Source organism: Parasteatoda tepidariorum, chromosome 2 (genome assembly GCF_982258835.1).
Source record: "Parasteatoda tepidariorum strain Cologne lab strain chromosome 2, Ptep-v5.0, whole genome shotgun sequence".
NCBI classification, from domain to species: Eukaryota; Metazoa; Arthropoda; class Arachnida; order Araneae; family Theridiidae; genus Parasteatoda; species Parasteatoda tepidariorum.
The window spans coordinates 95,259,358-95,277,185 of record NC_141756.1 but is presented as its reverse complement, the minus strand read 5'-3'; the positions used below and the strand labels follow the sequence as shown (position 1 = coordinate 95,277,185).

General features: G+C 28.7%; 1 protein-coding gene across 4 annotated transcripts; it reads right to left on the bottom strand.

Moving 5' to 3' along the window:
* Window positions 1-5,338: 5,338 nt before the first annotated feature.
* LOC122271310 (uncharacterized) lies at window positions 5,339-17,779 on the bottom strand. 4 transcript variants are annotated; one of them, XM_071177857.2, is made up of 4 exons: window positions 17,588-17,779; window positions 10,250-10,401; window positions 8,382-8,490; window positions 5,339-5,532 (listed from the first exon to the last, which is right to left on the bottom strand). In XM_071177857.2, the coding sequence occupies exons 2-4, from the start codon at window positions 10,374-10,376 to the stop codon at window positions 5,439-5,441; spliced, it is 330 nt and encodes a 109-aa protein (XP_071033958.1). In that variant the 5' UTR covers window positions 10,377-10,401; window positions 17,588-17,779; the 3' UTR covers window positions 5,339-5,438. The 4 variants fall into 4 exon arrangements, with proteins under 4 accessions (XP_071033958.1, XP_042908098.1, XP_042908099.1 ...); XM_043052164.3 differs by having other exon boundaries at window positions 17,564-17,778; XM_043052165.3 differs by lacking the exon at window positions 17,588-17,779 and adding an exon at window positions 16,131-16,275.
* Window positions 17,780-17,828: the final 49 nt, after the last annotated feature.

Genomic DNA, 17,828 nt, shown 5'->3' with positions numbered 1-17,828 from the left:
CATGAAATAAGCTCAAAATGTTGAAGAAACATGAAAAACGTACAGAATTATGAAAAAAGAGAGAGAGAAAATTAATAAAAAAAATGCGGAAAAAAATTAATGAAAATCCGAAAATTTTTTTTTTGCTCATATAATCGTGGGAGCTGATGAAAAGATTATATCTTTTTTTTCTTCAAATTTTTATGATTTTTTTTCTCCATATTTTTATAAATTTTTTTTCTCTTTTTTCATTATTCTGTAATTTTTTACATGTTTTCTCTACAATTTGAGCTTGTGCATATATGTATATATGAGTGTGTGTGTGTATCACAATAAATAAATGCAAAAAGGACAAGGAAAAAAATAAGAGAAAAACGAAAAAAATTAAGAAAAGCAATAAGTACTATTTACTGCGCATAAGCTGCAAGTATATAGAACTCATGAAATAAGTTCAAAATGTTGAAGAAACATGAAAAACGTACAGAATTATGAAAAAAGAGAGAGAGAAAATTAATAAAAAAATGCGGAAAAAAATTAATGAAAATCCGAAAAAAACTTTTTTTGCTCATATAATCGTGTGAGCTGATGAAAAGATTATATCTTTTTTTTCTTCAAATTTTTATGATTTTTTTTCTCCATATTTTTATAAATTTTTTTTCTCTTTTTTCATTATTCTGTAATTTTTTACATGTTTTCTCTACATTTTGAGCTTGTACATATATGTATATATGAGTGTGTGTGTGTGTATCACAATAAATAAATCCAAAAAGGACAAGGAAAAAGAAGAAGAGAAAAACGAAAAAATTTACGAAAAACAATAAGTACTATTTACTGCGCATAAGCTGCAAGTATATAGAACTCATGAAATAAGTTCAAAATGTTGAAGAAACATGAAAAACGTACAGAATTATGAAAAAAGAGAGAGAGAAAATTAATAAAAAAATGCGGAAAAAAATTAATGAAAATCCGAAAAAAATTTTTTTTGCTCATATAATCGTGTGAGCTGATGAAAAGATTATATCTTTTTTTTCTTCAAATTTTTATGATTTTTTTTCTCCATATTTTTATAAATTTTTTTTCTCTTTTTTCATTATTCTGTAATTTTTTACATGTTTTCTCTACATTTTGAGCTTGTACATATATGTATATATGAGTGTGTGTGTATCACAATAAGTAAATCCAAAAAGGACAAGGAAAAAGAAGAAGAGAAAAACGAAAAAAATTACGAAAAACAATAAGTACTATTTACTGCGCATAAGCTGCAAGTATATAGAACTCATGAAATAAGTTCAAAATGTTGAAGAAACATGAAAAACGTACAGAATTATGAAAAAAGAGAGAGAGAAAATTAATAAAAAAATGCGAAAAAAAAGTAATGAAAATCCGAAATTTTTTTTTTTGCACATATAATCGTGTGAGCTGATGAAAAGATTATATCTTTTTTTTCTTCAAATTTTTATGATTTTTTTTCTCCATATTTTTATAAATTTTTTTTCTCTTTTTTCATTATTCTGTAATTTTTTACATGTTTTCTCTACATTTTGAGCTTGTACATATATGTATATATGAGTGTGTGTGTATCACAATAAATAAATGCAAAAAGGACAAGGAAAAAAAAGAAGAAAAAAACGAAAAAAATTAAGAAAAACAATAAGTACTATTTACTGCGCATAAGCTGCAAGTATATAGAACTCATGAAATAAGTTCAAAATGTTGAAGAAACATGAAAAACGTACAGAATTAAGAAAAAAGAGAGAGAGAAAATTAATAAAAAAATGCGAAAAAAAAGTAATGAAAATCCGAAATTTTTTTTTTTGCACATATAATCGTGTGAGCTGATGAAAAGATTATATCTTTTTTTCTTCAAATTTTTATGATTTTTTTTCTCCATATTTTTATAAATTTTTTTTCTCTTTTTTCATTATTCTGTAATTTTTTACATGTTTTCTCTACATTTTGAGCTTGTACATATCTGTATATATGAGTGTGTGTGTGTGTATCACAATAAATAAATGCAAAAAGGACAAGGAAAAAAAAGAAGAAAAAAACGAAAAAAATTAAGAAAAACAATAAGTACTATTTACTGTGCATAAGTTGCAAGTATGTAGAGCTCATAAAATAAGTTCAAAATGTAGAGGGAGCATGGAAAAAATTACAGAATTATGAAAAAAGAGAGAGAAAAATTTATTACAAAATACGGAAAAAAAATTAAGAAAAGAAAAAATACTTTTTCAGATATAATCGTGTAATTTGTAATAATCGTGTAATCGTGTAATAATATAATAAATTTGTAAAAAATAATCATAAAGGTATGTAAAATATGCTTAATAAAAATTATACATCAAGGGTTTAATGCGCTTATGCAGCAACAAGATAAGTGATTTCAGCAAATTTTTTTTGAGGTAAGTAAAGGGGAATAGATTTAGTTATTACGTAAAATGAAGGTATTTTCAGCTAAATAAGAGGGTGAGGGAATGAAAATTATGAAGGAAAAAAAAGGAAAATTGTGTCTTTATCTTCATTTCTTGGGATATTTTTTTCATTTAAAATTGTGGTATGAGAGGGGGGGGGCGAGAAATCTATTTCAGTGAAATTTTTAGTCTAAATAAATAATAACTGATTTATGATGAATCCTTGAATTCATTATCAATTAGACATTATCCTTGAATGTATCTTTATCTAGAGTAAAAAGTTGCCAACTTTTACTCAGTTTCTCCCCCAGTTCTAAAGAAAATGCCCAGTATTAGCAAACTGAATATTTTGAAAATTTGAACAAGCATTTAAACTACTTTCTTCCAGTGGTCCTTTTATAATATAAAATTGCACTAACTTATATAATGAATCATGTGATATTTATAATAAAATTTTAAATTCGTAAAACCTAACAACCATAACCGTTAGGTTAAGTTTTGTCTATTTCAAAGTAGTGCCTTCTATGTAGATTAAGAAAAATTGCGAAAGAAAAGAATTGATATTATAAACTACAATTTGTTTAAGATGAAAAACGTTTGTACTTTAATTTTCTAATGTTGGAAAAAATTAATCCAAAACTGCGAAAAAGGTTTGATTTTTTTTTTAAATAATAAAAATTAAAGATTTGCATTGAGTCTCGGACGTTTAAATTATGTCTTTTTATTTTTCATGGTGTAGAATGTACATTGTACGGTGCATCGAAAAAAAATTGGGCCACCCTGAATAACTTTCGAACGAATGAGCGGATCTTTCAAATATGCTAATTAGTAAGAGCAGACGATATTTTAAGTTACAAAATCAAACACAAAAACGTACTTTCTTGGAATAAACATATCTTTTTCCGACAGATGCGGATTTCTGACCCTCAAAGTGTAGGGGGTAGCTGCAATCTGGGAAGCATGGTCCCAATAGATAGGCCAGGAGAGCGCTTCAAAGTTTATATCCCTTAAATGTTAACATTACTTTGTGTGTATTTCACTATATCTCGAGAGTTTTTTTGAGCTAAATGAAAAAGTTTTGCACAAAATTATAAAATTCGTTTATCTAAAAATAATTCATTTAAAAAATATCTCTCTGTAAATATTTATTATTTCATTTAATAAAGGTCGGAAGAATTTTGAATTGTAAGGTATACTATTTGCATCATTTTAAGGAACATAATTGTACATGGCAGAAAACAAAGTTTGAGCAAAATCGGTCGAATAGTTCCTGAGAAATCGAATTTTAAATATCTGACTTTTTTTCCTAAGAGCTTTTCAACCGATTTTACTCAAAATTTGTATTTTGCCATATGAAATTACATTCTTTAAAAATAAGTAAGAAATTTTATGCCTCGCAATTCAAAATTATTAAATAAAATTATTAAAAAATTATGAAATTAAAAATAATAAATCTTTACTAAAAGTTACTTTTTTACTAAGGAATTATCTTTGACTAAAATTAATGATCTAAAATTAAGGAATTATCTTTGGTTAAACGAATTTTATAATTGTGTGCAAAAATTATCAATTCGCTTAAAAAGTTCTCGAGTTACAGCGAATACGCAAAAAGTAAAATTAGCATTAATGGGTCCAATTTTTGGAGCGTTTTAATGGCCGAACTATTGGGACCATATTTCCCAGATTGTGGCTATCCAGTATATTTTGGGGGTCGTAAATCCGAATCCGTCGAAGAAAAAGATCTGTTTATTCAGAGAAAGAACGTTTTTTCGTTTAATTTTGTAACTTAAAATATCGTCTGCATTTATTATTAGCCAATTTAAAATCATTCCCTCGAGTCTTTAAGAATAAGCCCTAGAACGTTAAGATCCGATCATCACGTCAAAAGTTATTCTGGGTGATCCGCTTATTTTTTTGCACACTGTACATCATGACATTAAATTGTATATGAATATGTGACAAACATTTAAATTATGTCTTTTTATTTTTTTGGTATACATTGTTCATCAAATTAATTTTATTTTTTTATTTTTGCAATAAAAATGAGAGAAACTTTAAAATCTCCGTTTCATATCAAGTGAAATTTTTACAGATACGCGAATTTACTCTGTCAGCGCTATTCTCGCTGTTCAATTCATGAGAATGTTGTCGCAATTTTTACTGTCACATATCGGTTACAATGGTCTCTCTCTCTATTATATATATATATATATATATACATATATATATATATATATATATATATATATATATATATACCGAAGAGCCATTACATTATGACCACCCTCCATCTATAACAATGGGCTCGCCCAAGAACAATGTTATCATGGGGCACATTAGGACCCATAATCCTCATAGAACAATCCCTGACGTCTTTAAGCTACTTGAACATAGTTGCAGACCAGGTTCACCCATTCATGGCAACAGTTTTTAATGCGGGGGATGGTGTTTACCAACAGGATAATGCACCATGTCATAAGGGTCGAATCGTCATGGATTGGTTCGAGGAACATTCCAGTGACTTTCAAGTCATGTCTTGGCCCCCAAATTCACCTGATCTTAATCTAATAGAGCATTTGTGGTCCTACTTGGAAAACCAAATTCGTGCTGCCACGCTACCCCCTCGCAATGTGAGGGAATTGCAGGACCAGTTGGTGAGCTCCTGGTACCAGATACCCCAGACTACCTATCAGCACCTTGTGGAATCAATGCCACGGCGGGTGCTAGCAGTTTTGAGGGCTAAAGGTGGTCCTACATGTTAGTAGCAGGGGGATCATAATGTAATGGCTCTTCGGTGTATATATATATATATATATATATATATATATATATATATATATATATATATATATATATATATATATATATATATATATATATATATATAATTGAACAGGAAAAGAAATATTTCTCAAAACTGTTGTTCATTCAAAAATAAACAGACAATGACCACTTCTTTCTAATTTTTATTCCGTAGTCTTAGAATACAAATAACGAAAGACAGCTAACAGAAGAATTTGTACATTCCATCCTCGAAAATAATTTTCATTATGAACATTCTGGTCTAGGGCAGCAATGAGGATAATGGCCCTCTCCTTTTACTATTCTGCATTTACTTCCTCTAACTGCGACTTTAACGCAACTGAAAAGAAAATTACAAAAAAAAAAAAAAAAAAAAAAAGAAAAGGTTAAAACATAAAAGATAGAATAAATATTTGTTACAATGAATGATCTAACAAGACTTATATATTTTTAATTTGAAATGAAACAACACGGAATACGATGTCGACGTGTGAATAATTGATATTTTAGTTATTGGTTTATTACTTTAGAAATGAGGTCACGTAACGGCTCTGGAGATTTTTGAAATTTTATTCTGGATCTCAACATTTTTTGGCACTTTTCCACATAAATTTCACGAATTACACGGATAATGTTGGGACTTTAAGGTCATCGGTAAAGAGGAGTATTTATAGCTATTTAGGTAATTTATTACCTTTAAATCAAATTTTTTAAATGAATTACAAATGTGTAAGCTCTGTCGTTTGATTATGTTGAAGATGAATTCCGTGTAATACATGGAATGAAATCCGAATAGATTCGCTATTTTTGTCGTAAATTGTAAGATTTCTCTTCTTCTGGGCAGCGCATTCGCAGTTATTTCCGTGATGGGTGCCCAAACAAGGCTGAACACAAATGTAAATTTTGGAGAAAATCAGAAAAAATAGGGTTACGCTTAAAAATGTAATGGATGATGAAAATATGTGAAAATGGTCAAATGTTTCTAAAAGCGCACATCAAATCAAAAATCTTAAAATAAACAAGGTAATTTTTTTAAAAGATGCATTTAATAGTATAAGACTCGACCCCACTAATCCCACCCTTGCAGTGACGCAAATTCAAAATTTTGAATACTAACCCCTATTTTTTATTGCAGATTAGTATTTAACAGAAAAAATACCTCAATTTGATTTTCAACATTTTGGTTGATTGGTTGATGCACTGTAATTACAGAATGGAGATTATATAAATGCAAGGTTACTAAAGTAACAATTAAAATTTGAAATAGAGATGTCTGGAGAAATACATGCCAAGACGCAGAAATAAAAATACACTTGTTTGATATTTTGAAACATCAATCAATTCCATCGGACAACAAACCTATATAACATTAAACTTGACTTCCCCTCCCAAACCTAGGGCATCTTATACCCAAGAGTCACCCCCTGCACAAGGGGTGAGATTGTGGGGTTTAAAAAGACATGAAACGTATATTTTCAGATTTTTTATCCGTTGCGTATTTGAGCATTTCCAAACATTTTCGACACCCATTTCAACCCCTTCCATACATTTTGGGCAAATTTTGAACCGATCTATGCTGGATGCTCAAAATGTATGGAATGGTGTTCATACATTTTGACCACTGTTCATTACATAGTCCAAAGAATTCATATGTTTTGGAAAATTAAGCAGTACTTCATACTATTTTGAATTGTTTGGTTGTATTGCGTGAAAGATGATCAAATTTGGAGAGTACCAATGTGATCATAATTATTTTTAACATTATTTTATGATTTACGAATTATAGATTTTAGTTTGTTTTTAAGTATTAGTCATTACTTGAGTCATCATGCAAAAGGAGAACATTTCGTTACCACATTGTTTGCAAATATCATACAAATGTAAAGCGCTTAGTACAAAAAACATTTCAAATATCGTTTTTAAAATCTTAAAATAAGTAAAATAAATATCTATAAAATAGAATGAAAAAATAAATAAAATAAAATAAAAATAAATGAACGAAAAATAAAATTAAAAATAAGACAAAATAAATAAATAAAAATAAACAAATAAAAAAAGGAAAATGTTTTGTCATTGATTGCTACAACACAAATATTTTTTTTTTAATGGCAGGCACCGAACTTTATTCTTCGCCTAAGAAGATGCCGGTATCGTTACTCATTTTACGTTACCCAGTGGGCACCCGTGAACCAAAGTCACTGAGGCACCACACTGCCACAAACCTGTTCATAGGGTGGGCCACATTCACACATCACACACAGCAGAGGACAACACAAGAGAGAAACATCCATGCCCAGAGCGGGATTCGAACCCGCAGCCATTGGCTTCGCAGTCAGGCGCGCTAACCGCTCGGCCACCTGGCCGGCAAAAGTGTCCGCCCTTGGAATTCGAACCCAGGACCCCTCAAGATCAAGATCATGATGCCTATTAGTTCATAATCTTGAGTCAGTCTCATCACCTTTTTGTTATCGCTGTTTTTTTTATCATACTTTGATGTATTGATACAACTATTGATACTACTTTTATTTGTATCATGTTAATTAGAGTTAAAAATTTAATACTCATATTAAAGTTAAATTAAATTTTAATGATTAAAAATTTCGTGAATACACATGATCTAATTATATAATAACAGTGGGGGAGAATCTAGAATCACTCACCAGGGCGTCATCTCTAAAACTTCTTCACCTCGCCACTCCCAGGCAACGCTTCAACTGATTCCTAAATGGATGCAACCCCTACAGCAAGAGGGAACTTCGCCAAACTAACCCTTTGGCTCACTTTATCGATGTTTTTGGCACACTTACTATTTTGGGATTCCTTGCTCTGCATAATCCCTGTTGCAGAGCAAAGAGTCCCAAAATAGTAAGTGTGCCAAAAGCATAGATAAAGTGAGCCAAAGGGTGAGTTTGGCGCACTTATTATTTTTGGACTCCTTGCTCTGCATCAGTATTTTTAAAAAAGACTTCGCGTGATTTGGTCCACTATATCTTGAGTTATCCGTAAAAATGTACTTTCCTCCATTGTACAACAAGATAAGTCGGATACTGATACCTTCAATGCTAAGAGCATAAGTTTAATCCAGTTGAGATCTAGAGTTAGTTTTTGGAACTATATTTAATGCGACTAGTTATTATTATTTTTGTAAGTACTTCTGATCATGTTATTGTTGTGTGCAGTCATACTGACCTATCTACTAGGAGACGACCAGGTCCACACCTGGCTACCCTACAAGAATTGTCATCATATTCTTCCCCATAGACAGGAATCTGACCAAATTCCTCTGTGTCACAATACCCTGTAAATAAAACAAAAATGCTCAGGCTAAAATAAATAAAAACAGCTTTGTGTCTAAAGTTTATTAGGCAACAACTAAATCTATTTGTTTCAAGAAACCATTCAGAGAGACTTAGTAAGAATTTAATTACTTTAGATTTTACATTTTTTGAAATTTGCTACAGAAAATATAACCTGCTCTTATACATTTACATAAAATACAGTAGAAATTTATGGAAATTATACAATAATATCATCAAAGGCAAATATTAATGGATAACAACCACTGATTTACATAGTAATGGCATTAAGGCCTTAAAGGATCAGCTCTAACTACTAATTGATCTGACAAAAAAGTATTTGCTTAGGTGATTTAAGTTCAAATTCCGAAGGTAACTTGTTAATTAGTATGATTATTGGGAGTTTTCAGAATAAACTCAGACTACCAAGACTACCCAGCGTGCTCAGTTTGTCTCAGAATAAAACAAACATATGCTAGCAATGAGAATAGTGCAAAATATCATTATGATGAAAAGGAAAATGTAAACCTTTTTCCAATCTATTTTTTTTAATATTTGAAAAGTTACACCAACATTGTATTAGCTAGATTCATAAAAATGTACAAAAATTAGGAATTATTTATTTATTTTAATGATTTTTTTCATTTAAGTGATAAAATTTTGCCAAATTAACTATTTGTAAAAAGTTTAATAGCTTTATAAATAGTTAAGCTTTTTATCCGTCTTTAAACCTTCATAATTCTTCTCAACATGATGGCAAATGTAATTTTAAAATATATCTTTTCCTCAAGCTTAAGGCATTTAAACAGAAAAAAGCATTTGTCTACATTCTTTGTTAATACATAGTTAATTTTCGAAAAACACTAACTTACATTGAAAAGCTAACAACCATCAATTTATGGTGTCAAATGGTGTCAATAGTGTGAATATCATAAGCCAGAAATATAAAAAGTAAATGAGCTATAAAGAGCACTCTCTGTTTTGTAAACATCATTCTTGCTGAACCGGATAGAAAATCAAACAAAAGTTTGAGTTCAATCGCCGTCAAAAAGTTTATGTAATGCAAATGTGGCTTAATTTCAACCAAAACAAAATAAATCCGATAAAATAGTTGATTCGTAAATTCTTGTCTTAATTCAGATGCAAACATAAACATAGTGCTTAGCGTTTTTAACACTAGAAAGACTGAAACTTAGTATATACCCATATTGCCCAAAAGCAGTCAAAATGTCTGGATTGTAAAATAATAAATAATATGTAAAGAAATTTGTTTAAAATTAATTTTTAATATTTTTTATATTGCTTACAGTTATATAACCAGTTATTAGTAAATATTAACAATAAAAAAATATATATGGTCTGCAAAATTCTAAAAAATTGTGTCATTATATACATCATTGTTTTTCTAATTGAAATTAAAAGCAGTCAAAATGACTTCTTTAGGCAATCTAGTGTTAAAAAGTGCTTAACGGAGCTTATTTTCGATTTTCGTTTTTTAAAAGCCCTTAAAGTGCTTTTTTTTATTGGGTGCTTTTAAAAAGTGCTTAATTTTCCCTTTTCGAAAAAATGAGATTTTCTTTTCTTTACCATGTCGATTTTCGCCACGTATTATGCAAAAGCGAGGTTTTCACATTGTTCTATTCATTTTTGGTTCTGGTAAGTAATCCTTTACTATAATATTAGCTTTGGAAGGAGAAGAACATAAAATATGATGCGTTAAAAGTTATTATTATTAAAATATTAATGATTATAAAATCTGACCATTTTCCGTGTCAAGTTCTTGAACGTAGGTTTCGTCATATGCATTCACCATGAGGAATAACATGTAGATGACAAGAAAAGTAAACCAGTATTTTTGTGCATCACCAATTTTCATATTTGCCACCATATGGATATTCAATCAAACAATATTTCTGAAAAATTAAAGACATATAAATATGTTACAGTTTTAATAAACAATTTATGTTAAAAAAGTTTGCGATAGCTACTATATATTTGTTTAGATGAGCAACAGAACAACACATTACTTCCAGTAAAGTGTTTCAACTCTTACAGATTCTGTAAGTTAACTTGGCTACATAGAAAATTTGTTAAATTTGCAGGGGAATAAAGCTGTCAGCTACCAGTATAAAATCGTTTATTTCACTGAAGAATACTGTTACTTAAAAACAAATGCCTGTTTAAACAGCTAAGTACTGTTATTTTGTTAAATAAACTGTATAAAATAAGTATGCCAGCATTATGGTCGGTGCTAACCGAGAGCAGAATTCGAATGACCAACAACACCGGGATTTGAACTTGGATATCTGTCCTCTGAGCCAAGGCAGCTATAGTACTAGGCCAGGGATGGCGAACCAATGGCACGCGTGCCATTTATGGCACCCGACGCAATATTTCGGGCACGCCACCGATCACATTTGTACACAAATAGTATTACACTATGAAGCATATGTAACAATTAAATTAAAATTCACAAAAAACACACAAAATAATAAACAATTGTTAATAAAAAATTAACAATTAATGCTAAAAAAACCCAATTAATAACCATAAAAAACAAGCTAACAATTAATAACTGGCAAAAAAATTAACAGTCCTGCTTAAACTAACATCTTACAACCTAATATAAGTTATTTGTCATCTAATCTGCAACAACCGAAGTCACACTGATGGTACTTTAAGTTTAATTACGCGTATAACTGAGACATTGCAAAATGTTTCTTTTTTTTCAATGTAAATAAAGAGTTTTGAGTTGATAGTATTTAGTATTATTATTTTCCCAATAATCACGAAGTCAAAACTATTTGACGGCTCGCCTATGACCTCATCAAACAATGTTTTAGAAAAAATGGCACGTTGGTGTATAAAGGTTCGCCACCCCTGTACTAGGCTATGAAGAAAAGTCTTAAATTGTCTTTATCTTAAAAGTCTTAGCGATTGAAATCATATTTAAGTGTAAAAACTATAATGTCCCATTCTAATAAAAATATCTGGCAATTCAACTTACCGCCAAAATTTGTGCCTGAAGACAGATAATAATCAGATAGACTATTATTTCAACAATGAAATCAAATAGTTATTTCATTTATATGACGCTGAAAACCATAAAATAATTGCTGAAAAGCAAGTATAGAAAATAATAGTAAAAGGATTTTTCTTTAAAAAAAAATTATCTTACCGTAAACAAAACTGCATGGTAAAAACTAGAATTTAAATTAAGAGTTTTAATCAGTTTATGATTAGGGAGAAAAACAGAGAAAAACTATTTTTTGAGAAAAACAGCTTTAAACCATCAAATATACGTAGAAAGTTTGTAAAAAAACAAGAATTTTTCACCGCGTGCGAGTAATCATTAAAAACGGAATAAATTCGTAATTATTTTAAATCGCTTTTTTTTTTTTTTTTTGTAGAATTTACAGTTATTTTTTACAGTGTATGGACGTAGTAAAGTGTCCTAAATTAAACAAATCTTAAAAATATAATAATAATAATACTAATAGTTAAGTAATAAATTAATTTCGGTAATAAAAAAAGAAATAATAAATATTTTTCTTCTTCATTTAAATAAATAAATAAGAATAGTTGTTCCATCAAATTCTTATGACAAGGCATAACGTTTTTGCTGTTTCTCGTTTTTGTTCGAAAAGCTTTTGACAGATGGCGATAATAGTCCTTCTGTTCTTTCCGTTGTGTGTGTCGATTTCGTTCTTTGATTACAAGTGATTGTTAGCTGATGATTCGAAAAGATTGTAGTTTAATTTTTATTCATTAAAATATTTTGATGAATTGTAATGTGATTTTCAATTGTAATTTTTTCATTTTTGTTTTTATTTTACTTCATTTAATTTTTATTTTATTTTTTAATAAAAAGTTCTTCGGTGCCATCAGTTGGAAAACTTATGAATTAAAACCAGGAACTCGGGGAGAAAAAAATTTATGCATAGTCTAATTTATTTCAAAATTTTTTGTTTTAATCTTGACCCTTTTCCAATTAAAAACTTTTAAAAGCCATTGGTTTATATTTTTTAAAAAATGTATATTTTGCCCTCATATAAGCGAAGAAAAAAAAATCATTTTATAGCTTTAAGTTAGTTTATATGCGTAAAACTTATACCAGGTCTCAAAAATTACCTATGAAATGCGAACTAAAAATGAAAAGGAAATGCTTAGTATCTGTGAATTAAGTTTAAAAAATTTATTATTGCACACAAAAAAATTTCCCCTCGAAATTTTTATCGTTGTGTATGCGTGTAGGGAGAGGGGGGTTCTGGTACTCACAGTTTGTTAAACAATTAGAACAATTTTATGAACAATAACATGTTAATTATTATGGGATTTAGTAAATGAGTTTTAAAATGTTATGATTTGTTGTTTTTTTAAATTGCTGCTGTTTTTATTAATAATTTATAAAGCAATTGATTGATTTGTAATAAATTTGTTGTTGGTATTCAAAATAATTTATAATAAATTGTAATCAAAGCATCTTTCCTTTTTTTATTTTCAAAACATCTCCAATTTTTTTATAAAATGGTATTACCTTAACCCATTAGCACCTAGCGTAGTACAGTTGTAGGAGCAGACCTATTAAATATTACAACTACTATAAGTTAATATTTTTATTGCATTTTAGTCCGCGCCAAGGAAAACATAGTTGTTGCGGAAATTTATATCATAGCTCAATATTTTAACTCTCGCTTTTAAGAAACATAATATATTAAATTAAACTTTTTCAGAATGATGTGAAGTTTTCTTTGATTAACTACTTTTACTTACTGCAGTTATTTATGTAATTACATTTTTTGAAGAAAGAAAAAAAAACTATTCTGAAGTTAGGATAATCTATCTAAAATTATTGCACGCTTACTGTTAAAATTCCAACATCACGACCATAGACTAATTTTATTTGACTTCTTAAAGGTTCTAATGAACAAAATCTCCGATAAAAAAAAATTAAAAAAAGAAATAAAATAAAAACTAGGGCTGGATTTGAAGGAAAGTGCAGGAGATAAAAAAAAATGTAGCGATTACTATTTTAATTATAAAGAGAAAATTCGGATGGTTTGAGAATGATTATTCTGAATTTTACGCTTTGATTTTCAGAATGTAGCTGAATTCAGCTAGGTTATATTGTTTATTTTTTCTAAATAGATTTCGATAAACTTTGAAATTTATTCTAACAAGATGATTTTATAAATAAATTGTTTAATTTTTGAAACATAAATTTTGCTGAATGCTAGAATTATTTGTAACTATCACGAACCATTTTAATGAACTTGAATTTAATTTCATTAGAAGTGCATGTTATCTGATAAATAATATCCTTTGATGTGTAAAATTTTTGGCGTAATTTTAACTTAATTAGTCTTTAAAGGTTATTAAGAGCTGGAAACCAAACCCTGGGGGTCGACTTTCTAGGCGTCTTACAACCTAGGAAGAGTCCGAATCCAAGGCATCTGGTGAATATCTTTAGTGACAACCACTTGGAAGCGAAAAACACACCGACGAATAAACAATAATAATTTTTACAATTTGGCCTCTTGGCGGCAAGAATAAAGTGTCGCTCACATGCAGAGAAATATCAATGTGCTCTTCTCTCTCTGCTTGTATTAAAAAAAAAAAAAAAAAAAAAAAAAACGAAATGGAAAACAGATTTTTTTTTTCTTTGCATATAAACGAATAAAAACTTTTGAGTGACAACCTTTTAAGATACATAAACAATGCAAATTAAAGTTGAGAGAGACTAAGTGAGTTGTTAAGTAAGAAAAAAAAAGAAGTTCGGTTTTCCCAATTTTTTTTCTCTTGGCAATCCAACATTTCATTAAACATTTCATTTGTGTAGCTAGCAAAAATATTTATAGAATAAAAAGTAAGAAAGAAATAAAAATAAAAATAAAAAGCAATATTTTTAAAAACTACGTTTTTGTAGTAGACAATACATGACAGTATATATACACATTTTCTTACTCATACACATGCACAACCACATACACATCCACATTCAGATACAATTACAGAGATACATGCACATATACTCATGAGCACACATACTGTTACAGTTATGTATTTCATGCACCCCACGTTTTTCGTTTTTCAAATTTTTGTTTTTTAATTATTATTTTCCACTACAAAAACGTGGTTTTAAGAAATATTATTTTTATTTTTATTTATTTTTTTGTACTCACTTCCAAAATCTCAATTTTTTCACTCACTCTGCAAAAAGCTTTTCAACTGACATGCGACACTATTTTGAAATAAACGAATCGACAACAAAAGACAATCACGGAAATATAAACTTTTCTTTAATTTTAATTTTATTTTACTTTGTACGTCTTCTTTCTCTTCACTTTCATGCATTGTCATCCAATTCTGAACTATGTTCCAAATTTGAAGTCTGTAGCTAGTCGGGAAGTTAGTTTAAAATCGATTACAAAATTCCATCCGAACAAACACACACGAAGGCAAGTTGATATTAACGTGTTAAAAAAAAGAAAAACCTTCGACGTATTTTTTCTTATGAACGTAAACCAAACGGACAAATAGAAGGAGATTGAATTTCTAAGTGACATTTTTGAAAAGAAATTGAGATTTCTTGGCAACGATTCTTATAGCTATAAATATAATAAGCTATTTATTGCTTTAAAAAGCTATTTATTTGCTTTAAAACTGTAAACTAGGCTATTTGAATTTAATATTTTACTTTACTTCAAAGTTTACAGTATAAGTGGATTTTCCGACCTACAGGTATAAAGAAAATTACACTCTTGTATAGACAATCGTTTTGTAAATACATATAAACAGAAAAAAAACATAAAATATAGTTTTGTAAGTAAGAAACATATACTAATCGCAATACAATATTATAGAACTAAGTCTTGTCCGTAAACTCTTCAATTAAAACGTAGTTTAATAAATCAGAACAAGCTGTTTCAAAACTTTTGCGAGGAAGAAAAAAAGAAGCTTTTTTAGTCATTTTAATCTTTGTCAATTTTTTAGATCTATTTATTGTTATTAGCTCAAACTTGATTCATATCTCTTAAAAAATTTGTGTTTATGTTATTTTTATCAAGAACTTTGAATTTCGATTGGTTTGAAATGCATCAATAATTATTTTATTATTTTTTTTATTTCTTTAGGAAAAGCAACTGTGTGTTGATTTATTTCACAGTACAGTTATGTTTTTTCAAAATAAAATAAATAAATGACAAAAATAATAATTCAAAATATTTGCAAATGTATTGTATATCTGTATATATTTTAAACAACAAGTTCAGTAAAGTTTTACTAAAAACTTTTATATTGTTTTTTTAAAACTATATTTTAGAAAAGCAAACACATTTTTAATAAAATTAAAGTAGAAAAGATATTTTGAAGCAGATTTCTGCAAGGGACAGTAGGACTCAAATTCTCTGTTCCTGATTTTTGAAAAAGTGAAAAAATTAATTGATAACTTTTTAAGGATTAAATCAATAGCACACTCTGTTTTATCCATGTATGTTTAGCATAATAACTAATTTAGAATTTAATTCTGGTGCAAAACAAGTAGTGTAGGAAATGCTATATCCAGGGAAAAAATTTCCTGAATATGCTTTTGGTCAATCATACAAAATATAAAAGAATCAAAATGTGACTACGATTTTCTTACTTGCAACGTGAAGATGGAATTTATCTGTAAGCTGCTGTTTCCTGATGGCTGGTTTAACGTCCTGTTAATAAGGAAGCCGCTGAACAACTAAATACATTTAGAAAACTATATTCTGACCACAGAAATCGGTTGTAGCAATGTCTCGTTTCATTTTGCAATTTATTATTATTTTTTTTTAATTTACACAAATAAACGAATGATTATTATTAACTTTTTTTTGACGTTATCGTTACAATTCATTGAAAAATAGGTTTTCTACGTGTTCAGAATTTAAAAGAACCGCATGATTGAAGAGAACTGGTTTTTTGAAAGTGTCATGGGCGTTGAAGGCATAAAAAAAAATTTCGGGGGGGGGGGATTGGAACGATATAAACTAGACTGAATTTTAAAAATAAAAAAAATATGCACTTTATTTTATCGATAAAATTTTTTCTTAAAAAAAACTTTTTCACCTGTAAAGTTTTCTGTTTTATTTCTGAGCTTGTTTTAAACTTGCCTGCGTTAAAATCGAGATTTTCATGTTCGTAACATGTAAGTTAGAATTAATTATTTTAATAAAGCAATTAAAAAATATCCCAAAATTAGTATTGATCATGCTGTGGATATTTTAAAAAATAAAGACAAAACCATTACTGAAAGCAAAAAAAAAAAAAAAAAAAAAAAAAAAAAAATTAATAAATGAAAGAAAATTAAAAAAATTAAATTAAATTAATAAACTGATATTTTAAAAACTAGTTTTCAGAAATTTTTGCGTTTGTTTGAAACATTAGGGAGGGCTTAAATAGGATTCCAGTTACTGAGGGTGGGGATCTCTAATTACTGGCCACGTGCCACCAACATTATCCATAAAAAGTTGTTAACAATCTTGAACTTTCCAGCTCAGTATTTCATATTCCTCATCAATTTAAACCATATAATAGCACCTGTAAATGCATGACATGTTTCATGAGTCCCAAATATACGAAGGCCAATGCTAGATTGGAGTACTAGATTAGCGGGCTAGAGATTGGAATTGAAATTAAAATTATAAAAGAACAAAACAGTCATTAACCTCATAAAAACTGCAAAAACTACACAAACCTGGAAAATAAAATAGTATATGGCAACTTTAAATATCACAAAAAAATTTAGTCGCATCAGCTCTCTAGCCCGCCAATATCGATTGTATGCGCTTTTTTTTTCCAATGAAGGAAATTTTAGTAAATGTAAAATTATAGTAAATGTTTATTCTACACATCATAAAATTCTAGTTCCATAAAAGGTAACCTTTAGATGCAGAGTTATTAAACATATCTTTCATACCTTTTTCATCTATTTTGCATTAATTTAAGCGGAAATAGTAAAAACATTATATCTGGCATTTTAATACCAAACAAACGGTTCGATTTTTTGTTGCACATTCGGCGATAAACAAAAATGTTAATCAAACTTACAGGTAAGAGGAGGAGAAATTCTACTTTTATATTGATCTGTTAACTTGGTTAAATATTCCTCACAAGGATGTATTATAGATCGATTTATAAGCTTTTGAATTCATTAATGAGAAGGAAACAAAAACAAACTACTTGGAGTTATCTTAAAAATAATAATAACAGACTGAATGTTTTCGATAGCAGCGTTAGACATAAACAGATTTTTGTGAATGTTCGATTTTGCAATCTGATTTTTCAGTATATTGTGACTTCAGCAGATGTGTTT